This window comes from Emys orbicularis, chromosome 12 (assembly GCF_028017835.1).
Source record: "Emys orbicularis isolate rEmyOrb1 chromosome 12, rEmyOrb1.hap1, whole genome shotgun sequence".
Lineage (NCBI taxonomy): Eukaryota > Metazoa > Chordata > Testudines > Emydidae > Emys > Emys orbicularis.
In genome coordinates, this window is record NC_088694.1 from 32,986,626 (window position 1) to 33,009,246 (window position 22,621).

Below are 22,621 nucleotides of genomic sequence, written 5' to 3' on the forward strand. Positions count from 1 at the left end.
GGATCTTCCTCACATCCTCTGCAGTGAAGACTGATGTAAAGAATTCATTTAGTTTCTCCACAATAGCCTTGTCTTCCTTGAGTGCTCCTTTAGCACCTTAATCGTCCAGTGGCCTCACTGATTGTTTGGCAGGCTTCCTGCTTTTGATGTACTTCAAAAAAAATTTGCTGTTACATTTTGAGTCTTTGGCTAGTTGCTCTTCAAATTCTTTTTTGGCCTTCCTAATTATACTTTTTCACTTGACTTACCAGAATTTATGTTCCTTTCTATTTTCCTCAGCATGATTTAACTTCCAATTTTTACAGGATGTCTTTTTGATTCTAACCGCTTCTTTTAATTTGTTGGTTAGCCATGGTGACACTTTTTTAGTTCTTTTACTACGTTTTTTTATTTTGAACTATACATTTAATTTGAATCTCTGTTATGGTGTTTTTTAAAAGTTTCCATGCAGCTTGCAGTCATTTCATCTTTGGGACTGCACCTTTTAATTTCCATTTGATTAACTTCCTCATTTTTATGTAGTTCCCCTTTCTGAAATTAAATGCTACTGTGGTGGGTTTCTTTGGTGTCCCCCCCCCCCCCATAAGGGTGTTAAATTTAACTACATTATGGTCACTATTACCAAGCGGCTCAGGTATATTCCCCTCTTGGACCAAATCTTGTGCTGCATTTAGGACTAAATCAAGAATTGCCTCTCCTCTTGTGAGTTCCAGGACTAGCTGCTCCAAGTAGTCATTTATGGTGTCAAAAACTTTATGTCTGCATCCCATCCTGAAGTGACATATACCTAGTCAATATGGGGATTGTTGAAATCCACCAGTATTATTGACTAAGGTTAAGATTCTGTCTGCGGCAGCAGCCTATCCCTGAGCAGAGCCTGGGTCAGCTGACCCCCAGACTCAGATATTTCCCCAACGCCAGAGCTGCAAGTTAGTCTGTGCAGCCAGGAGCCCTCCTGCAGCCTCACTGTGAAGCAGACACTCTAGACTCCCAGCCTGCTCCAGATCCAGTTCCTGTCCCTGGCCTGATCCCTGTTCCAGCCTTGCCCATGTCCTACCCTGACCTTGCTCCAGGCCTGTTACTGACCCGCTCCGCCCTGCATCCACCTCCTGACCCCCAGCTCTGACCTTGGCCTGCATCTGGACTCTGGCTATGGTACTGATTTGGCTTGTCCACGGACTCTGACCACCCGGCTTCAACCTCTGTTCCAACCACCAGGCCTGACTGCCTGGCACCAGCGCCTGACACCAGGGAGAAAGGTGGAGAGTTGCTGGGATGTGAAACCCTTGCAAACTAGCAATGTCCAGTGTCTCACCGAGGATCCTCTTAAAGCTGTGAAATACACACCGGCTGTTAAAGAGCACATACCCTCTCAGACCACTTGGAGATCGCATCGAGCGGTATACGTAACACTATATCACAGGCTGCTGCTGGAACAATCAGCTTCAGAAAGTCACACAAGACACCTTGGCGTTCTGAAGAGGCCTTTGATAGATGAGCGAAAAAGGCAGAAGTACACAAGCAGGGAGCTGTCTGAAAACATAAACAGTTGAAAGGCATTTTCCAGGCCTTAGCACAACATGACGGGGAGATCTGCATCATTTCCCTGGCCGACAAAGCAGAGGACGGCCTGAAGTATAACGACCTGTCCTGTCTACAAAGCTATCGCACACCTGGCTGGCAGCCATAAACATCTTCTAACATCCTCATCGCAAAACCAGACAGCTCTCCCTACTCATCATCCGACGAGGACCTGGACAGATGGAAAACACATGATGAAAGCACACACCTGCCAGTGACTATTCAGAGCTAGAGGACCAGGCAAACCATACAGCAGCACACCCAGGATGATACTGATCCTCCGTCGCTCGAGGAAGTACAAAAGGCCATCCAAAAGTTATGGAATCGACATGTTGCTGGACCTGATAGTATTCCACCTGAGCTGCTCAAAAGTGCCTCGGAACCAGTGAGCACTGGCCTGCATCAACTGTTCTTAAAAGTGCGGGTATCAGACAGAGTGCCAGCAAAATGGAAAGATGGCATCATAGCATCCCTGTACAAGGGTACAGGATCTTGCACCGAATGTGGCAACTACCAGCCAATCTCATTGCTACAGTCCCCATAAAGGTCTTCACTCACGTCCTGCTTGGTAGGATGCAGCCACTCCCTGACAGACATCATCATCCACAGCAATCAAGTTTCACTGCTGGGCAGTTGATAATGGCTGCTGTTCTTAGCTTCCAGCTTCTGACTGCACCAAAAATTTAACTGCCCACTTCATGTGCCATATATCAACATCAAGCCTGCTTTTGATTTGGTCGACAGGTGAGAGCTTTGGCTTGCACTAAAAAGAGTTGGTATTCCAGATGTTCTGCTAAATCTGGCACACAATTTTCACACCAGTCCCGGTGCAAGAGTGCGCTGCTCTCAACACAACCTCACATGTGGCAGGAATGTATTGTCGCCCCAGCACTATTAGGTCGAGCTATCGACTGGATATTAGGACGTGCCGCTCCACATGTCGGAATCAAGGTTAGTCAAGAAATGTTCACCAACTAAGAGTATGTCTACACTACCCGCCAGACTGGTGGGCAGCGATCGATCCAGCGGGGGTCGATTTATCGTATCTAGTCTAGACGCGATAAATCGATCACCGAGCACTTTCCCGTCGACTCCTGTACTCCACCACCGCGAGAGGCGCAGGCGGAGTCAATGGGGAAGCAGCAGCACTCGACTCACCGCGGTGAAGACACTACAGTAAGTTGACCTAAGTACGTCAACTTCAGCTACATTATTCACGTAGCTGAAGTTGCATAACTTAGATCGATCCCCCCTTCCTCCTCCCCCCCAGTGTACACCAGGCCTAAAACTATGCCGACAATGCTGTCTTGCACTGTGGAGAGTATTGACAAGTTCACCTACATAGGCTGCAAACAGAATTAAAGTGTTCACAGCAAACTGGACATCCTCCAACAAATAGGTCTTACCGCTTCTGCATGAAGTCCATGTCACCTGTGGACGCAAAAAATGTCTCTGCACTGAGAGACAGTTCAAGATCTATCAAAGCTGGGTTCTGCCTGTACTGCTACATGGGTCAAAAACCTGAACCCTCCTAGAAGCAGACTTGGAGCTGCTAGATACATTCCATATGTGTCATCCACACCAAATTCTGAGCATAAAGTGGTTTGACTTTGTATGAAATGCCATAATCTTGCAGAGCTCTGGCCCTCCTCAGATCGCTCACTACATTCAAAAGTAACTTTGTATGCTCTTCGGCCAGGTCACCAGGAGTGACAAAAACATCCCAGCACACCATGCTCTCAAACTCTCCTCGAATGGCCATGCAGCCTGCTTTGGCACCAAGACCCTATTGGGTCAGAGATCGCCCTCAGGTTCTGAGAGCGCTGACATTTCCGGAGCAGGCCCCTCTCCAAAGAAATGGAGGACCCATTCCCCACTGACAGCGCTGAGGAAAAGGTCACATAAGACCAATCTAGAGCACTCCAGATCTCAGGATGACTCTTCCACCTCCCCCAGGAAAAGTGTGGACCGGCATGGAGTTGGTGCTGACACACAGATTGGCGCAGGTGCCTCTAACCCAGTGGTTCGTGAACCCCTGGGAGTTCGTGAAATGTTCCAGGGGGTTCTCGGGAAAAAATTCTCTAATGGCAGACAGAGCTGTCCCACGGGGCAGCATGGGGCCAGCAGCCCGGAGCCCCTGGACTTCCAAGAGCTAAGCAGATCAAAGCAAGCATCTCTATCACACTGAGGAGATTTAAACTTCAAGACTCCTTATAAGAAATAGAAAGGGAGGTGGATATTTTTTGCTGTTTTTAAAATTAAATAGGCAGCTAGTATTGTTTTTAACATTATTACGAAGAACAAGTTTAAGCTTTGTTGTAATGTGCGTTGTTTGCCTGGACTGCTCAAGACCTGAATGCTTGTGTAGGAGGAACTCTGAGTTGGCTTCTTAAATACCTTCATGCTGTTTCACATCTGATACTCCTTGAAGAAACATAGGAACCTTGTCTTATAACAGGCTTATTCAAAGTGATACAAGCTACGAAAGTGAGATCTTGGAAGAGTGTTGCCGTTTTCATAATGTAGTAAAAATACTGTAATGATAAATAATTAATAATAATAAATAGTGTGTAATAAGCATGTCATAAAAAAAATTATATTTCCAAGATCACTGCTTTTATAATTTAAACTCAGGTAAAGGAGAAAATTCCTGGAAATATTCATTTTTAAGAGGGGGTTCGCGAGACACAACATTTTAGTGAAAGGTGTTCACAGATTGTTAAAGTTTGGGAACCACTGCTCTAACCCTTCCCTGCAGTGGTACCAAGTAGGGAGCTTAGAAACTCTGTACCATGACTCCGGTTCCAGCCTCTGGATATCCATTGAGACCAGTACCAAGGAGGGAGATGCCAGTACTGTTTCCACATCAGCAGCGTATCAGGCAGCTACAGACCTGCTCTGCCTTTCAGTCCTGACCTCTCCTTTGGTTTCACCTCACTTCAAAATTACTTGCTTACAAAATCAGAAATAGAAATACAAAAGTGTCACAGCACACTATCGCTGAAAAATTGCTTACTTTTTCATTTTGTCTGTATGAAATCTTAGTTTGTACTGACTTTGCTAGTGCTTTTTATGTAGCTTATTGTAAACGTAGGAAAATATCTAGATGAGTTGATGTATCCCCTGGAAGACCTCTGTGTACCCCAGAGGTCTGCGTACCCCTGGTTGAGAACCACTGATCTATAGCCCCGTCGACTGACTGAGCTGCTGAGCACTTGTTGGCACCACACCCCAATCTTCCCCTTTCCCAGGCTGTGGAGGCAGGGCCAGTACCAGGATCAGTATGGGGGACCTCGGTACCGGGAACCTCTGCATCACTGCTGCAGTTGACACTGCAAAAGCTTCCGTGGCGACTTTCACTGGCCTCAGCGTCAGTACCGGCAGGCATTCCAGTGCTGCTACTCACTTTGGCACCGACACCACTTCCGGCACCAGCATGCTCAGTACCAATGGTACTGCTTCCATCAGCAGTGCCGCTTCCTGCCTCCTTCTGGCAATGGTGGAGTCAGAGCGGTGACTCGCTCCCTGTGGTCTCGCTCCGCCTTTATCTCTCGGATCCCGAGACTCCTCTGCGTCTGAGTCGGAGTCGTCATCTTCCTGCTCTCCATCACCTGACCAGCATCATGGGCCGTTGACGGACCGTTACAGGTACTAGAATTGGTGCATGTCTTGTGGTCAAGATGGAGGCCACTGGCCCAGCACCTACTGGCCACAAATACCTTATCCATGTCAGTGGCCTCCATGGATTCCCTGGGACACTCCTCAGTCCTGCAGGCCAGCCACCAGCAGTCCTCCCTGCGGAGCCTCCAGAGTCGTCCCGTACAGGTCCATTAGCCCTGGAACAGGATCCGGCTCTGGCCCAGTTAAGGGCCTCATCTTCATCTCCAGACAATGCTTGGCTCTTCCTTCCCTTCGGCACTGGAGAATTTTAAGGCCTACCAAGATCTTTTGTGCAGTGTAGCTGCTTCCCTTGGAATCCAAGCAGAGTTCTTGCAAGATACCAACCAGAAATGAGTGGATATCCTTCAGCCATCCGCCCCAGGGAGAGTCGCCCTTCCTATCAGTGATACTCTCCTCGAAACAACTAAGGCCCTCTGGAGCGCACTGGCTTCAGAACTGCCTGCGGCTAAGCACATGCAGAAGCACTATTTCATTCCCACGCAGGGATTTGAGAGGTTTTATTCCCAACTGGCCCCAAATTCCCTAGTCGTAACTGCGATGAATAACATAACCCAGCAGGGCAGGGTCAAGTCCACCTCCAAGGACAGGGACTTTAAATGATTGGACCTCATAGGCAGAAGATTTACACCTCCTCTTCCTTACACATGCGAATTGCTAACCAGCAAGTCTCGCTGTCCCAGCACTATTTCATCACATGCCGAGCTGTGTCAAAGTTCGCAGTCCAGCTGGCCAAGGCCTCCCAAGAGGAATCTCAGGCATTTGTCACTGAGGGCTGCTTGGTGGCTAGGGTATGTCTATACTACCCACCCGATCGGCTGGCCGCAATCGATCCAGCAGGGGTTGATTTATCGCTTCTAGTCTAGACACGATAAATCGACCCCCGAGCACTCTCCCGTCGACTCCTGTACTCCACCGCCGCCAGTGTAGACCAGGCCCTAAGACATCCTTGCAGTCCACGCTACATGTCACGGGCACCTTGGCCACTGTGAGGACAGCTTCCTGGCTACACAATTCGCACATTGCCCCCAATGTCCAACAAGCCATTGAGGATTAGTCCTTCAATAGCCAAATGCTATTTTCAGACGAGATGCTGCACTTCTTCAGGGACTCCAGAGCTACCCTCTGATCCTGGGGGTGTGCACGCTGGCGGCATTCAACAGCAACAGCAGTATCGTTCGCAGTGCACGTTTGCTCAGCCCTACCCTCATCTGAGGCAACGGGACGACCCAAGAAAGAGGGATAGAGCCCAAAGGAGAAAGCAGTCAGCTTCAGGGTTCGGACAGTCCACACACACGCCCCTGGTGCCCTCCAAGCGTCCATTTTGACTCCTTGGTCCAGAGCACTGTTCCAGTCGTTGCTCCTCCCAGTACCGCAGTGGTGGGAAACTTGTGGCCCAGGGCGGCCCATCAAGGTAAACTGATTGCGGGCTGTGAGACATTTTGTGGACATTGACCGTCCACAGGTATGGTCCCCTGCAGCTCCCATTGGCTGGGAACAGCGAACCGCGGCCACTGGGAGCTGCGTGGGGCTGTGCCTGCGGACAGTCAACGCCCGCAAAATGTCTCGCAGCCCACAATCAGCTTACCCTGATGGGCCGCATGCCATTCACCAGCTTTGCATCAGTCTGTAGTCTCAGCCTGCCACGACAGTTTGGACGTGTTGGAGGCTCTTGGGCTACGTGTCCACTTGCCCGCAGGTGGTCCAGTTTGCAAGCTTGCGCTTTCGCCCCCTTCAAATATGGCTCAGGACGGTCTCATTCCATATCAACGAGCTGGAGCTTCGGGCCATCTCCAGAGCATGCTGTGCTTTTCAGGACCATATCAGAGACTCAGTGGGTCACATATTCACCGACAATACCACTGCGATGTACTATGTGATCAAACAAGGGAAGCACACTCCAGGTTGCTCTGCCTAGAGGCGAGCAGGCTGTGGCTGTTCTGTTTCGAGGAGAACATCACTCCGATAGCTGTTCACTTGCCCGGGGCTCAGAATCATCTCGCAGACCATCTCAGCAGGTATTTGCCCCTGAGTCATGACAATCTAGTTTGCCATACAGCAAGTGCAAGGAGAGATTGCCCACCTTCATGCAATAGGCCTTTCCCAAGTCCAGAGTAACTGTTTAGCACCGGCTGAGGGGACCTGCCAGTCAAGATTGAATGAAAAATGAAATGAGCTAATCTCAAGACATGTGAGCTTAACGTAGCTTTTAACTTCAGTGGGGGAAATCCTGCTCCTCTGCAGCACTGTGTGTTGTGGAGTGGCAGCTGGGGTTCCACAATTGGGTTTCCAATCTAAGTGCTATTTTACTCCACAACGCAACCACAATTGACCCCAAAAGTTATATCGGCCTCCAAATTGTTACGTTAGCCCTGGGACTGGGGTAGAATCTCCCTGCTAAGCTAGAAGTGAATTGGACAAGGGGTTCATGGATAATGGCTCCATAACACCATGTTAAATGCAGTTCCAGCAGTGTAACTTCTTTATTTTATCATTTGTAACAAAAAAAGCAGGAAGGAGGAGAGAGATCCAACCACTGGGGTCCTTCTCTGGGTCCCCTCCCTCAGATCCAGGGCCAGCCCCAAAACGTAGCTAACGAATGCAAAATTACAAATTGTGTTAACATTTTCCACTGTGGTGAGCTTAGTCCAGGATGCAGGGCCGGCGCAACCCATTAGGCGACCTAGGCAGTCGCCTAGGGCACTACAATTTGGGGGGCGGCGACCGCGGCGGTATTTCGGCGGCGGGACCTTCCGCCGCCTAGGGCGGCAGAAAAGCTGGCGGCGCTCCTGCCAGGATGCCCAAAGGCTGCTGGGAAGCTGAGATTCCATGTAGTATGGAGGCTCAGTGGGGGCCACCACCACACCCCTGAGCCTGAGGCTTGCTGGGGGCTCAGCCCACCCTGGAGCCGTAGAAGCCAACACCGATCCCCATAAGCCTTAGCAGGCTACTTAGTCCCCAGGGAACCATTCTGGATGCTCCCAATGTGCCAACACATCTGGCAGGCAGACAGGCAGAGAGATGTGCTTCAAAGAACTTCCCAGTGCCTGCCTCTGCTGCCGCCTCATCATTCTATATTTGCTCCCACACTCCAACGCATTCATGATACCTCCCAGCTTCTCACCAGCCACTTCTCTGATTGGGCTGCCCACATTCCAGCCTCCCAGTCGCTAAAGAATACCTTCGCTAACACCTTGGCAGCGCTCCCAGCTCGAAACTGACACATTCATAAACCCTCTCTGTGTTTGCTTTGTAATTGCTCCTGTTTCTAATTCACCTTCCGTCTAGTACCTTTGAGGTCCCCTGGCTCCCGGAACACATGGTCTGTCTCAGTCAGACCCAGAATGAAAATGGACAGAATTCCCACTTTTCTAATTCTTTCAATCAAAATAATTTTCTATTACAATTTTGTACCCGTTTCTATTTTTAAAAACGAACAGCCAGTCCTCAGCTGGCATAAACTGGTGTTGACTTACATCAGATGAGGTGCTGGCCTCTGGCCTTGGATTCAGTGACATCCTCATCTCCACACAGCTCTGCCTCTCTCCTTAACTCAGATCCCAGTCCTCTGACCTGCTTGGCCAGGCTGTCAAGTAAGAGCTCATAACCCTGGGCTATGGTTCAGCTTTAAGCAAATTCAAGGATTTACACACACTCGGGTCTATTTAGTATCAACTAATATGATAGATTGTCAATGTGAAAACTAATGAGCCTCAAAAAAGCCACATGTCAGCAAGAGCAACAGGAAATGCCTGGGATGACCTCAGTTCAGATCATAAAGGACAGCACGGTAGAGTAGCCTCTAGCAATGTCTCATTACAACTGTTATTTGGTGCATATTCACACAGAAAAACATCCTAGTCAATAGGCTTGGAAAAGACTCCACAAGGCCATATCAAGCCCAGCATTCTGCAGGACTTCTCACTACCTCATTCCCAATAACGTCTTGTCTAAACTGTTCTTGATCTCTGACAGGATGAGGCCTTAACCAAGTTACACAGAGTTGCTGGATATTTTCTGATATGAGGAAATCAGAGTATGGGAGAGCAGGAAAAACTTGAACAAGTCAGACATTTGCTGGCTGTGCACCTGGGACCCTTCTGGTGTCCTGGTGCTCTCTCCTTTGGTGCTTTCCATCTAACCAATGCTACAGTAACCACGTGCCTTACCCCAGTGATGCTGTGGTTCTTGTCAACGAGGGCCTCTCTGAGGGTCAGGCGTCCAGATGTCACTAGGTGCTGAAGGCTGATGACTAAGGTACCAAGCAGTCTACAACAAAACAACAATCAGAGAGGAAATATTCTGTTATGGTTTCAGTCTCAGCTAGTTATCAGAGCAGAGAAGGTAGCTCACGGCACAGTCTCCACCCTGATAACTCACATCATGGCTGTGTATATAATATTGCCAAAGTATTTCCTGCAGGTCTGTTAGTATATAGGCCTGTTTGTTAGCCTGAGATAGAATTTTGGGTTTGACTTTTGATACTCTTATATCTTATACTAATATGTGTGAACAAAGAACAAAGATACTGTGGGCTTGTCTTCACTACCCGCCCGGATCGGCGGGTAGAAATTGATCTCTCGGGGATTGATTTATCGCGTCTCGTCGGGACGCGATAATCGATCCCCGAATCGATGCGCGTACTCCACCAGCCCAGGTAGGAGTAAGCACCGTTGACGGGGGAGCCGCGGTGGTCGATTTGCCGCCGTCCTCACAGTGGGGTAAGTCGGATCAGATACGTCGAATTCAGCTACGCTATTCCCGTAGCTGAATTTGCGTATCTGAAATCGATCCCCCCCCCCCCCCCCCGTAGTGTAAACGTAGCCTAAGTGTTACATCTGCTCACAAGCAGATGGGGTGAAAAGAGATAAGGTAAAGACATTACAGGGATGTTGTGATTATCTCAGAACCAAACATTACAAAATGAGAAACTGTAGCTGTTAAGGCCAGATGGGACCGCCATGATCTAGTCTGACCTCCGGCACAGCACAGGCCTGAGAACTTCCCCCAGAGGTTCCTGCAGCAGTCTAATGCCTTGTGGTTGAGCTAGAGCAGATTTTTTTTAAAAAAACCCTCCAATCTGAAGGTGACAGAGAATCCATCACATACTTGGTCAGCTGTTCCAGTGGCTAATTACCCGTGCTGGTGAACACTTGTGCCTTATTTCTAGCCTGAATTTATCTAGCTTCAGCTTCCAGACACTGGATCTTGTTATGCCTTTTTCTTCTAGATTAAAGAGCTCCCTGATGTCAGAAATCTTCTCTCTTTGCAGATACTTAGAGATCATGATCACACCATCTCTTAACCTTCTCTTCCTAAGTCTCTCACTGGAAGGCAGATTTTCCAGGCCTCAGGTTATTCTTGTAGCTCTTTTCTGAGCCCTTTCCAATGTGTCCACATTATTTTTGAACAGCAGAACTGTGGCAGTATCCAGTAATGGTCTCGCCAAAAACGTTGTCAATAGAGGTCATTACCACCTCCCTGATCCTACTCAATATTCTCCATCTTATACAGCCAAGGATCGTATTTGCCCTTTTAGTTACAGCATCTCATGGGGATTCATGTTCTGTTAATTATCCACCATGATCCCTAAGTCCTTTTCAGAGTCACTGCCTTCCAGATAGTCCCCCATCCTGTAAGCATGACCTATGTTCTTTGCTCCTAGATGTATGATCTTATATTTGGCTGATTTATAAACTGCATGTTGTTTGAATGAGCCCAGGTTACCAAGCAATCCAGATCAGTCCATATAACTGATCTGCCCCCATTATTACATACCACTCTGCCAGTATTTGTGTCATCTGCCAATTTTACCAGCAATGATTTTATGTTTTCTTCCTGATCATAAAGATAGTCAATAGCATTGGGCCAAGAACAAGACCCCTCTAGAAACCCCTCCGGGAGATGATTCCCTATTTACAATTGCATTTTAAGATCTATCAGTTAGTCAATTATTAACCCATTCAATATGTGCTACATTGATTTTGTACCATGTTAAGTTTTTAATCAGATCGTTGTGCGGTACTAAGCCCAGCGCCTTACAGAAGTCGAGGTATATGACATCGCCAGGGTGCCTCTCTCAACCAAACCGGCAATCTCAGAAAAAAAAATCAAGTTTGTTTGACAAGACCTATGCTCCCTAAAACATACACACGCTCACTGGCATTATGTTCTCATCCTTTCCGTCTTTCCTGATTGCATCCCATATCAGGTTTTGCATGATTTTGCCCGGGCTCAATGTCAGGTGAACCAGCCTCTATTACCCAAGTCATCCAGTTTATCCTTATGCCTACAAGAACCTACCTGTTACTAAAAACTTTACTGCAGTTGTAAACTTTAACTAGCAGCATCTCTTCCATAATGAGCTTCCCATAATGTGGCCAGCGAAAGAGCTAAAAACAAACACAAACATACAGTGAATTTTCAGAGTTTCTGCAGCACCTCACAGCCACAGGGGATCCCCACTAATTCTCAATTTGTCCCCATTCCCTAGGGCCTAGGGTTATTTTCCTCCTAACACTCACCCTCTAGTGAGAGATTCTGTAATAAACCCCTGGATGAGTGAGAACATACACCCCATTGGCTTCACCGCCACAAGATTTGCTTTGGGGCAGAGCCTGAGATTCTCCTGGGACTCGAGCTGTTTGCCTCGTCTAGCCAAGCCCTAGGACATGGAGACCCCGTGTGTTCCAAGTGAGAGCTGGGACACCCACTGCCTTCCCCCCCTCACCCTTCCACTGGGCGTGAGGCCTGTCAAAGGACAGCTAGTGGGGGGCGGGGCTACAAAATAAAATTAACAACATTGCTAAAATAGAAATTGCAAAATAAGCCCAACTCCATCCAGCAGCCATGAGCAGAAAAGGAGAGGTGAGCCAATTGGAGGACGAGCCCGGGCACCTGGCCCCCAGCACTGCCCCAGGGCCCTGCAGCGCTAGGCATGGGCCAGGGGGGCAGAGGAGGGAGCCTGACTATTCTGGGCATGGGACATTCTCCCTGTTTAGGTCTCAAGTCTCCTGTTCCCATGGTTTTGCTGAAGGTCTAGTTGGAAGACGCAGGGAAGTGAACCGGGACTTCTTTAGCCTTATTGGAAAGGGCTGGGTGCTGAGTGCTGAACAGACTTTCCTTCACACTGTTTATTCAGGCACTTGAATTAAACAGGCAATAACAAAACCAAATTCAGTTCAAAGTGTTTCAAATATTAGGCCTAAAGCTCCCTCTCTCTCCACCGCTTAGCTGTGCTTGCTTAGTGTCTCAGATTTCATAAGCCTTCCAGCTCTCAGTCAGCCCTGGAGTCTACCAGGGGGTGAGACCTGAATTCCCAATGTAAAAACAAGCAGAATCCCCCCTTTGGCTGAAACTTCCCCCCCTTTAAACCCTAAAACAGGGTGTGCACCCATTTCCCCACCTCCCCTTGTCGGTCACCGTCACCCCGAACGTGCCCCAGGTCCCAGCAGTGACACTTCTGGGACTCAGCCCTGGGCAGGGCTTTCTGGCCGCTCCTGTCTATATTTAGCAATACTCCCGCATTTTCAGTTTCTTGATAACAAACACTGGAGAGGTGGGAGGGAAGTAATGTTCAGTACAAACAGGAGCAGCCAGAAAGCCCTGCCAAGGGACTCCAGCTGTACTGAGAACGTGGCCCAGGCCCCCGGGGGCTTTCCCACTAAGTGCCACAGCGCAGCGCTGTGCTGGGCATGAGAGAGCAGCCCACACAGACAGGGCACAGCAGGCTGTTCCCCAGCCTGGGGCCGGCTGCCCTGTGCGCCCTGCTTCCCTCTGTGGGCCCCCAGGGCAATGCTCAGCTTCTAAAGCAGCTGGTTTCCTGCCACCCTCTGACGCTCTGGGGCCAGCTGGACTCCCCAGCCCAGGCAGGAGGCTGTGTTGCACCACTCCCCACACCTGACAGCCAGATTCGGGGCGCTCTCGCCGGGGAGCCTCAGCCTCCCGCAGAACCAGGGAAATGGGGAGTCGCTCTCACCACGAACAGGCCAACTCATGCGCTCAGCGAGCCTGCTCCAGCCACAGACTGAAAAGGCTCGCTGGGCCCATCCCTACTAGAGGTGTGTGGGCAGAGCCGGCGCCCCGCCTCCAGGCACCCCTTGCAGCACAGAGACCTGGGTGAGGAGAGGGTGAAGCACCGGGGGCCAGAGCCACCTCTGTGATCCCAGCTCTCCGGGCACTAGGCAGGTGGGTGTGAAACAACCCCCAAGAAAGGGAGAACCTGACCCTAAGGAGCCAGGCACCTTGGGCTGCCCCTGCCAAGGGCAGCTGTGCGGCCTGTAACATCCATGGACCTCACCTGCCGTTTCCCCTCCTCCTGACAACCCTCGCTCCCCATGCCCTCCCCCCAGCCATCCCTTCCCCCCCAGCCACCCCTTGCACCCCATCTCCTCGCCCCCGGCCACCCCTCACTCCCCCCCCCCCAAGACACCCCTCACTCTCCATCTCCTCCCCCCGGCCACCCCTCACTCCCCATCCCCCCAGCCACCCCTTGCTCCCCATCTCCTCGCCCCCGGCCACCCCTCACTCCCCACCCCCCCAAGACACCCCTCACTCTCCATCTCCTCCCCCGGCCACCCTTCACTCCCCATCCCACCCAGACACCCCTCGCTTCCCATCTCCCCCCCCAGCCATCCCTCACAATTAACCAGCCCCGCAGCCCAAGCCCCAAGAGCTGAAGCCAGCCAACAGGGTCAGCTGCAGGCACCTTATTGCAGTGTAGACAGAACCTACAAGGCCTAACTACCTATGAAAATCTGGCCCTTGGGTACTAGAAACCCTGTGCTTATTGAAGTCAGCGGGTGCTTCCCTCCACGCCTTCCTCCAAGAGTCACCATGTCAGCGTTAATGACCGTGCTGTGAACCTGCAGGGAGGAGGACACGTTCCTTCCTTCACACCCCTCCAACGGCCCAGTGAGACAGCAACACCCCTCAGACAGTCCCCCTTGCTTCAGCTTGCAAGTAGCACTGGTCTCTGGGGGTGCGTCTGCCGGGGGACACAGCAGCCGGGCTGGCAGGGCTGGAGCTGGCGCGTTGCGGCTCTGGCACAGGCTCAGGCTGACCCCCTGAATTCAAACCACCCGACCCCACGCTCGGGTGGGCTGGAGAGCCTGAGCAGCCACGGGGGCCACAACAGCCACACTGCTGGGTGTAGCAGGCTGCCCAGAGCTAGAGTCATCAGGGGACTCAGCCACGGGAGAGTCAGGCTCAAGTGCTGCTCCACACCCCAAGGAAGAGCTCGGTGTAGTTCAAAACCTTGTCTGTCTCACCAATAGGAGTCGGCCCAAGAGATTTTTGTATTACCTCCCCCTCCCCTTTAACTCTCTGATATCCTGCGACCAACACAGCATGCCCCAAATCGGGCCCAGTAAGGACTCAAACCTACGTCTCCCACATCCCAGGTGGGTGGCCAAACCCGGTGGGCTGTTGGCTACACCCACAGCTGTGTTTTGTGCCAAGCCCAATCCAGGAGCCATGCTCTGAGCACACCCACCAGATCAGCCCAGCAGGCAGACGGGCACTGGAATCCCACCTGGGCTCAGACATGAGCTAGGACGCTAGTTAGCTATGGGGCAGTATCAGACTGTGCACATGTCACCGGGGGAAGTGCAGCCATCTCAGCGATTCGAGGTGCCTAAAGGGCGAGGCAGCAGCTGACCAGGCACTTAAAGAGGCAGTTAGGCACTGAAATCCTCTTTGTGAATCCAGCCCTAGCTCCCTCAGACTTCCCAGGCATGAATCATTCTTCCCCGCCGCATGAGGCCAGAGAAAGAATGCCCCCCTCCCCCGAGACTGCTGGGGAGGCCAGATTAAGCTATGCTTTGACATAATCACTGGGCTACGTTTTCCCAGACTTCCGGAGGAGCTGGAGTAACAAGGTTAATATTTAACAGCTTTTGCTTTCGATTTCAATTTCTTTATGTTGAATTCCTAGAACGAACCTTCCATGGTTAGTCTGTTGTGGACAATCCTGACTGACGCCCTGTCCACTGGCTGAAGGGAGGTATTGAGGGGGTGTCATTGCTGGTCATGGACAGAGTGAGCAAAATAACCATCACAGAATCTTAAGCAGGGAACAAATCCCCTCTCCCTGAGTCATGCCTGCCAGACCAGGAGTCTGAGGGTGAGTCTACACTGCAATGAAACACCTCAGCTAGCCTGTATCAGCTGACACGGGCTCACGGGGCTTGGGCTACCGGGCTGTAAAACTGCAGTGTAGACAACTAGGCTCAGGCTGTAGCCCAGGCTCTGGGACTCCACGAGAGGGGACGGAGTTCTATGAAAAGTGCAACAAATGGTTGGGCATATCAGCCAGGCATAGCTAGCCTACAGCTCAACCACTGGGAGTTTATGGAAGGGCAGGTCACCTCCAACAACCCTCTGCTCACAGACAAGCTGCCAGTGTTCAGTCCAGTGGCGACAGTTCTATTCTGTTTTCCAGAACTAACGCAAAGGCACACGCCTTCCTACTGTCTGTATACTTCACTTTCCTCCTGGGGGAATTCTGTGTCCCGCATGCACGCAGAATGCATGTCCCCCACAGATTTCTTTGCTTCCCTGAAGAAAAATGGCTTTCTAACAGGGAAGCAAAGAGAAGCCAGAAGAGCAGTCATGCTCCCCTCCCCAGCAGTGTAGACATGGCGTTTCAGGCACTTGGAGCAGCCAGTGGAGAGGTAAATCACCATGGTGGGAGGGAGGCTGGGGATGCCTTGGCCAGTGGCTCCCACCCTGCACTGGGCTCAGCTGCTAGTCCTGGCTTGGCTGGGGAGGATGGGACTTCCTCTTCCTCTGCAAGGGGCAGCTGGGCTCAGGACAGACCTACCCCAGAAACTTCCCAGGGCTGCAGGAAGCTCTGCACCCCCCCCCCCCACACACACACACTTCCTGCCCCCATTGCTCCTCAGCCACAGGGGGAGGGGTAACGATATTGGGAGCTGCTCAGACCCCTCTGCCAAGCCTCACCCCCCTGCACCCAGAACCTCTCACCAAGCCCCCCAAACCCTCACCACACCAAGCCTCACCCCCTGCATCCAGACCCCTGCCAATCCCTTCCCCCCTGCATCTGGACCTCCACCCCTGCACTGAAACCCCCACCCCGATGAGTCTCACCCCCCTACACCTGGACCACCCCAACAAGCCCCCGCAACTCGACCCTTATTCCACTGAGCCACAACATAGCTGCACCTGAACCCCCACCCCATCAAGCCCCACTGCCCCAGTACCCAGACCTCCCCGCCAAGCCCCATTCTACCCTCACTCAGACACCCCTGCTGACCACAACCACCTTCACCTGCATCCTCCTGCAGAGTCCCCCACATTGCCCCTGCATCTGGAACCACTCAATGAGCCCCTGTGCATCCAGATCCCCCACACACACAGACCCCCCACTGAGCTGCCCACACCCCATACAGAACCCTCTCACCCCACACCTGGATCTCCCCACACTAAGCCCCTCCATACTTGGATCCTGTCAGGCAGAACCTACTTGCCCCACACCTGGTGCATCTGGCACGGAGGGACAGGGCCCTGGGGTATTTCTGGGGCAGGCCTGGCCCTTGCGCTGTGTCAGGGTCGGATGCAGCCTCACCACCGAGTCCCTGTCCCGGGGGAGAAAAAGGGGGGGAGATGCAGGGTGATCTCCCACCTCTGTGCAGACAGTGGCCTGTGCTCCCCACTGCCATGCTGGAGCCTCCACATTTATTTACTGACAAATAAAATTTGCAGAATTTTAAAATATTGTGCACAGAAATTTATTTTTTTGGTACAGAATTCCCTCAGGAGAATTCACTTCCTGGCCGAGACTCTTGTGTAGTTCTCCTATGCTCCTTCAACCAGCAGCAGTGGTCCACCCCAGAAGTGGGGGGTGAACTGATTTCTCTATTTATAGCTTCTAAGTGACTTGGGATCTTTTCTCTGGAAACGCCATTGTCCTAGAACAGCAGCTGGGCTGGTGCTGAGGTTGAGAAGCTGCACCTCTTTGCCAAGCCCATGACATTCTTTTATGTCTGGTCATTTTCTTTTACAAAAATCCTTTGACTGATAACTGACACCCCCACCCCCGCAACCCCATCTCCACCCTGCTCCAGGATTCCCCAGGCCTGAGGTTGCAATGAGGGGCCTAAGGACTGACTGGAGCTGAACCCTTCTCAGCCATTTGCTTCATTTCAGAGCCCCAAGACAGCAGGACTGAGTCAGGCTTCTTATGGATCTAGCTCATCTGGTCACCCAAGAACAGCCCTCAGGGCGAGCCTGGGCAGGGCTTCACCCAGGATGTGAAGAGACAGCGCAGCCCAGCCCCACTCACTGCAAACACTTGCTGTCCCATGCTCCCTTACCTCTCCGAAGACAGCTTCCTGGCCACAGCGAACCTTCTTCGTCTTCTGAGTAAACCCTGGGGAACAACACACACAGAATGTTAAGACAATGGTCAGACGCAGGGTTTCCTCCTCCTGGTTCTGGGCCCCGACTGCCAGGAAAGACAAAATCTGCCAGCTGGGAGGCCAGAACATCTAGCTATGCCAAATCTATGCCTAATTCATTAAGGGCCCAATGCTGGACGTTGGGGTGCTCAGCACATCTCAGGACTGGGTCTCGTTCATTTCAGCTTTCCCAGGCTGCAGCAAGTGGGTACTGGCTAGTGTGTGGGGACCCAGGGACTCTGCTGGAGCTGCAGCTCCCCTCCTCCATCTCCCAGCAAAGGGAACCAGGGCAGATTCGTTACTAGGGGTGTTTCCCTGCCATCACCTCCCTTCAGAACTAAGCTGATCCTGATCACTCCCACCTGGTCCCTGGGCCCCCGCAGCCCATATTAAGTGAGCTTCCCCAATGGTGCTGCTGTGCAGGAAAGCCCATAGATGAGACACAGGATCCATTGGCTCCCCTGGTGCAACAGGAGTCCATTATGATTAAAAGGTTTCCAAATGGCTCTGGGTTGCTGTGCGGTGCTGTGCTCAGACACTGCAGTGCCCAGGCCTGCAGAGAGAGAGAGCGAATGCTGGGACTGGCACAAGACGGGCTGCAGAGAACAGGCCATGAGGCACAGGCAGGGCTTCAATTCACCTGCAGCTGTCAGGAGCGGAGCTCCAGTAAATATTTTCAAATCCGCAGGGCAGAAGCCCCGAGCTCCAGCACCCCCCATAGGCCAGATGCCCTCAGCCCCAGGGCTGCAGGAAATGCTGTATGAGAATTTAAGCGCTGGGCCCAGGACTTGTCTGCGCTAATGAAGTCAGTGTAAGTTAAGTCGGTGTACAGCCGCCGCAGTAATTACAGTGGTACTTCATGTCCCCATTACCCTCCTTCTTTTCCATCCTTGCCAGGAGCTTTCACCGACTGAAGTGGGGCATTGTGGGGCACTGACAGCTGGAGCCCTGAGGCTGACAGCCTCAGCTATAGGCACGGGGCTCACATCTGCCGCCCCCACAGCTGTCAGGCAGGTGCAGGCTCACAGCTGGCCTCCCTTCCCCAGCCCTGTGCTAGCAGTCTGAGCTGTGAGCCAGCATGGGCTCATTTCACAGCAGGGAGCCTACCAGCAGTGAAATTGACATTCTTGTCAGTTTCATAGCTGCTGTTATTTCACATCAGGGCTCTGGCTCCAGCTGCCAGCCTGTAGGGGACTCACAGCTGGAGCCCCCTGCCCATCTCAGGGCTGACTGCCAACAGCCAGTGGAAGTAATGCAGTGTCTATACTGACACTGTGTTGCCCTAACCACATCAACCATAGTGCTGTGCCTCTCACCATAGGTCGGTGTAGGGGGGGCCTTAGGTCGGCAGAGGCAGCATTGAGGTGTGGACACTGACGTAAGCAGCCTTATGTCGACCTAACTCTGCAGTAGGGCAGAGGGATACAGCCTGCTGGAAGGGGGAAGAAAGGGGGGCTGCGGCAGGGAGATGAGACCGGCTGGGAGGGGGAAGAAAGGGGGGCTGCGGCAGGGAGATGAGACCGGCTGGAAGGGGGAAGAAAGGGGGGCTGCGGCAGGGAGATGAGACCGGCTGGGAGAGGGAAGAAAGGGGGGGCTGAGGCAGGGAGATGAGACCGGCTGGGAGAGGGAAGAAAGGGGGGCTGCGGCAGGGAGATGAGACCGGCTGGGAGAGGGAAGAAAGGGGGGCTGCGGCAGGGAGATGAGACCGGCTGGGAGGGGGAAGAAAGGGGGGGCTGAGGCAGGGAGATGAGACCGGCTGGGAGAGGGAAGAAAGGGGGGCTGCGGCAGGGAGATGAGACCGGCTGGGAGAGGGAAGAAAGGGGGGCTGCGGCAGGGAGATGAGACCGGCTGGGGGGGGGGCAAGGCTGTAAGGGGATGAGACCTGCTGGGGGAAGGGTGCAGGCTGCTGTCAGCGACACGCCCTGCCAGGGAAGTGGATACGGGCTGTTGCAGGGAGATGGGGTGCTGGCTCCTCTCCTCTCTGGCTGAACCACTGCCGGGGGCTGTACAGCGCCGAAGCCAGTTGGGAGAAAACAGCACAATCTGCAGAATCTCTCACCCCGAGCCCAGCAGCGCCAAAACTAACGCTGAGTCCAAGGCGCTGGCCCGGAACAGAAAAGAAGCAAGATCCCTGCCCAAAGCCCCAGCCATGGTGCCAAGGGCCCCTCACCAAACCCCGGGCTGCTGACGCTCAGCGGCAGGTGGGATTGAGACCCAGAGCAGTGAGGAGACAGCCTGGGCAGCTCAGCCGGAGGAGAGCCCGGGAGCACGAGGCTCTGGGAGAGGCGAGAGGGAACCAGGCAGTGCAGCACCCTGGGCAGGGGGCAGAAGATAGAAACTGGCCTGTTCCCGTCATAGACCTCTGCACATCGGCTACCAACCCCACTGCACACTGGCTCCCGGGGGCCTCCCCCCCGCACGGACCAACACCCCCCCCATCGCACACCCCACTGGCTACCAACTCCCCCTGCGCACCGGCACCCAGCCCCCCCGGCTACCAACTCCCCCCCGCGTCCTGGCACCCAGCCCCCCCGGCTACCAACCCCCCCCCCGGCTACCAACCTCCCCCCCGCGTCCTGGTACCCAGCCCCCCTACCACCTCTCCACCCTGCACACCGGCATCCAGACCCAGCCCCCCCGGCTACCAACCCCCCCCCCCGCGTCCTGGCACCCAGCCCCCCCGGCTACCAACCCCCCCCCGGCTACCAACCTCCCCCCCGCGTCCTGGCACCCAGCCCCCCCGGCTACTAACTCCCCCCCCCCGCGTCCTGGCACCCAGCCCCCCCGGCTACCAACCTCCCCCCCCGCGTCCTGGCACCCAGCCCCCCCGGCTACCAACCCCCCCCCCCGCGTCCTGGCACCCAGCCCCCCTACCACCTCTCCACCCTGCACACCGGCATCCAGACCCCCCCCCCGGCTACCAACCCCCACGTGCCCTCCCTGTGGACCGGCACCCAGCCCCCCCGGCTACCAACCCCCCCCCCCCGCGTCCTGGCACCCAGCCCCCCCGGCTACCAACCCCCCCCCCCCGCGTCCTGGCACCCAGCCCCCCTACCACTCCCCCACCCTGCACACCGGCACCCAGACCCCCTCCCCCGGCTACCAACCCCCAAGTGCCCCGGCCCCCAGACCTCCCGCCCAGCCACCAATCCTCCCTGTGGACCGGCACCCAGCCCCCACATCTACCAACCCCCCCTCCCCCCTCCGCGCACCGGCCCCCAGACCCCCGGACCCGGCTCGCTTGCGCCCTGCGCGGGGCTCTGTCCGCCCGACCCCCGCGTCGCACCTCGGAAGCTGAGCTGCACCTGCCGCTCCCCGGCCCCCGGCAGCTGGGTGACCCGCTTCACGCTGACACTCAGCGCCATGCTGCTGCCGCCGGCCCCGACCCCGACCCCGGCCCGCTCCTGTGCTGCGCTGCGCCCGGCCGGTCCCGGCCCGGTCCCTCTGACTCACCGCCGGGACGCGCCCAACAGGTTGGGCCGCCTGCTCCCCACCCGGAAAGTACACATGGCCCTGCCCTGCCTGCCCCTCGCCCGCGGCCACCTGCCCCTGGCAGCCTGCACTCACCCCAGCTGCCCCTCGCAGCCTGCACTCACCCCAGCTGCCCCTCGCCCAAGGCCACCTGCCCCTTGCCCCCCGCAGCCCAGTACCCCTGCACTCACCCACCCCTGCACTCACCCTGGCACCCCAACTCTCACCCCGGCACCCCAACTCTCACCCCTTGCACCCCCACACTCACCCTGGCACCCCAACTCTCACCCCCTGCGGCTCCCCACACTCACCCCAGCTCCCTGCACACACCCTGACATCCTTCCACTCACCCCCAGCAACCTCACACTCACCCTGGCACCCCCACACTCACCCCTGCACCTCCGCACTCCAACATTCACCCCAGCACCCTGCATGCTCCCCTACACCCTGCACTCCCACACTCACTCTGGCATGCCAACACTTACCCCCACTCACCCCCGGCAGCGCCCCCCCCCCCCCCGGCACTCCCCCCACCCTAGGGCAGATCTTGTAGGAAAACATTTTGAATGAAAAATTGACAGTGATGGAGAATCCACCATGACACTGGATAAATTGTTCCAATGGTTAGTTACTCTGACTGTTAAAAATGTACGCCTTATTTCTAGTCTGAATGTGTCTAGCTTCAATTTCCAGCCATTGGACCGGGTTAGCCCTTTCTCTGCTGCATTAAAGAGCCGATTATTAAATATTTGTTCCCTTCTCTTTGTTAAGTTAAAAGGTTGAGCTCTTTGAGTCTATTACTATAAGGCAGGTTTCTAATCCCTTAATCATTCTCGTGGCTCTTCTCTGAACCTCTCCAATTTATCAACATCCTACTTGAATTGTGAGCACCAGAACTAGACACAATATTCCAGCAGCAGTCGCACCACAACCCCCAAATCTTTTTCAGTCACTGCTTCCCAGGATAGCGTCCCTCATTCTGTAGTATGGCCTTGTGATGGGGTATACAAACCCCACACTGGGACCAAGGGGTTAAAGGACAGCGCTTGGCCAAGCTAGCCGTGCACCTCCAACCCTGCAGAGCACATGCCAGCTGGAGACAGGGTTGAAAAGGGAGCAAACCCAGCTGAGAAAGTGGGAGGGACAGGCCTACCCTGGAGGTTCCTGCCAAAAGGAGCTAGAGATGCCTCCCTGAAGTACCAGGGCTGTATGCTGAGCCCAGTTAGGATTGCTGGTCTGGTTTCCTTTTTCCTTATCTGGGACCAGAAGCGGAGGGGGCAGTGGTAGGAAGTGATGCAGGGAGGGTAACTCAGGGGTCTACTGATCCTTCTAGGACCCTAGGTTGAGCCCAGTAGAATGGGCATGCTTGGACTCCCCTATCAATACTCCGATGACTGAGTGGATGCTAATCACTAGGCCACCCAGCCCACTGAGGACACTACTACAGGCTTACATGATTCGCTCCTAGATGT

At 53.7% G+C, this 22,621-nt stretch overlaps 1 protein-coding gene across 1 annotated transcript in view; it reads right to left on the reverse strand.

The window, feature by feature from the left end:
• The window catches only part of LOC135886680 (fer-1-like protein 4), a 106,038-nt gene extending 84,995 nt beyond the window's left edge, over positions 1-21,043 (reverse strand). Inside the window, exons 1-4 of the mRNA XM_065414465.1 lie at positions 20,965-21,043; positions 17,595-17,650; positions 11,563-11,651; positions 9,429-9,528 (exon numbers count right to left, since the gene is read on the reverse strand). Of these exons, the coding sequence (XP_065270537.1) occupies positions 9,429-9,528; positions 11,563-11,651; positions 17,595-17,650; positions 20,965-21,043 (324 nt within the window). The remainder of the gene's footprint in view (positions 1-9,428; positions 9,529-11,562; positions 11,652-17,594; positions 17,651-20,964) is intronic.
• Positions 21,044-22,621: the final 1,578 nt, after the last annotated feature.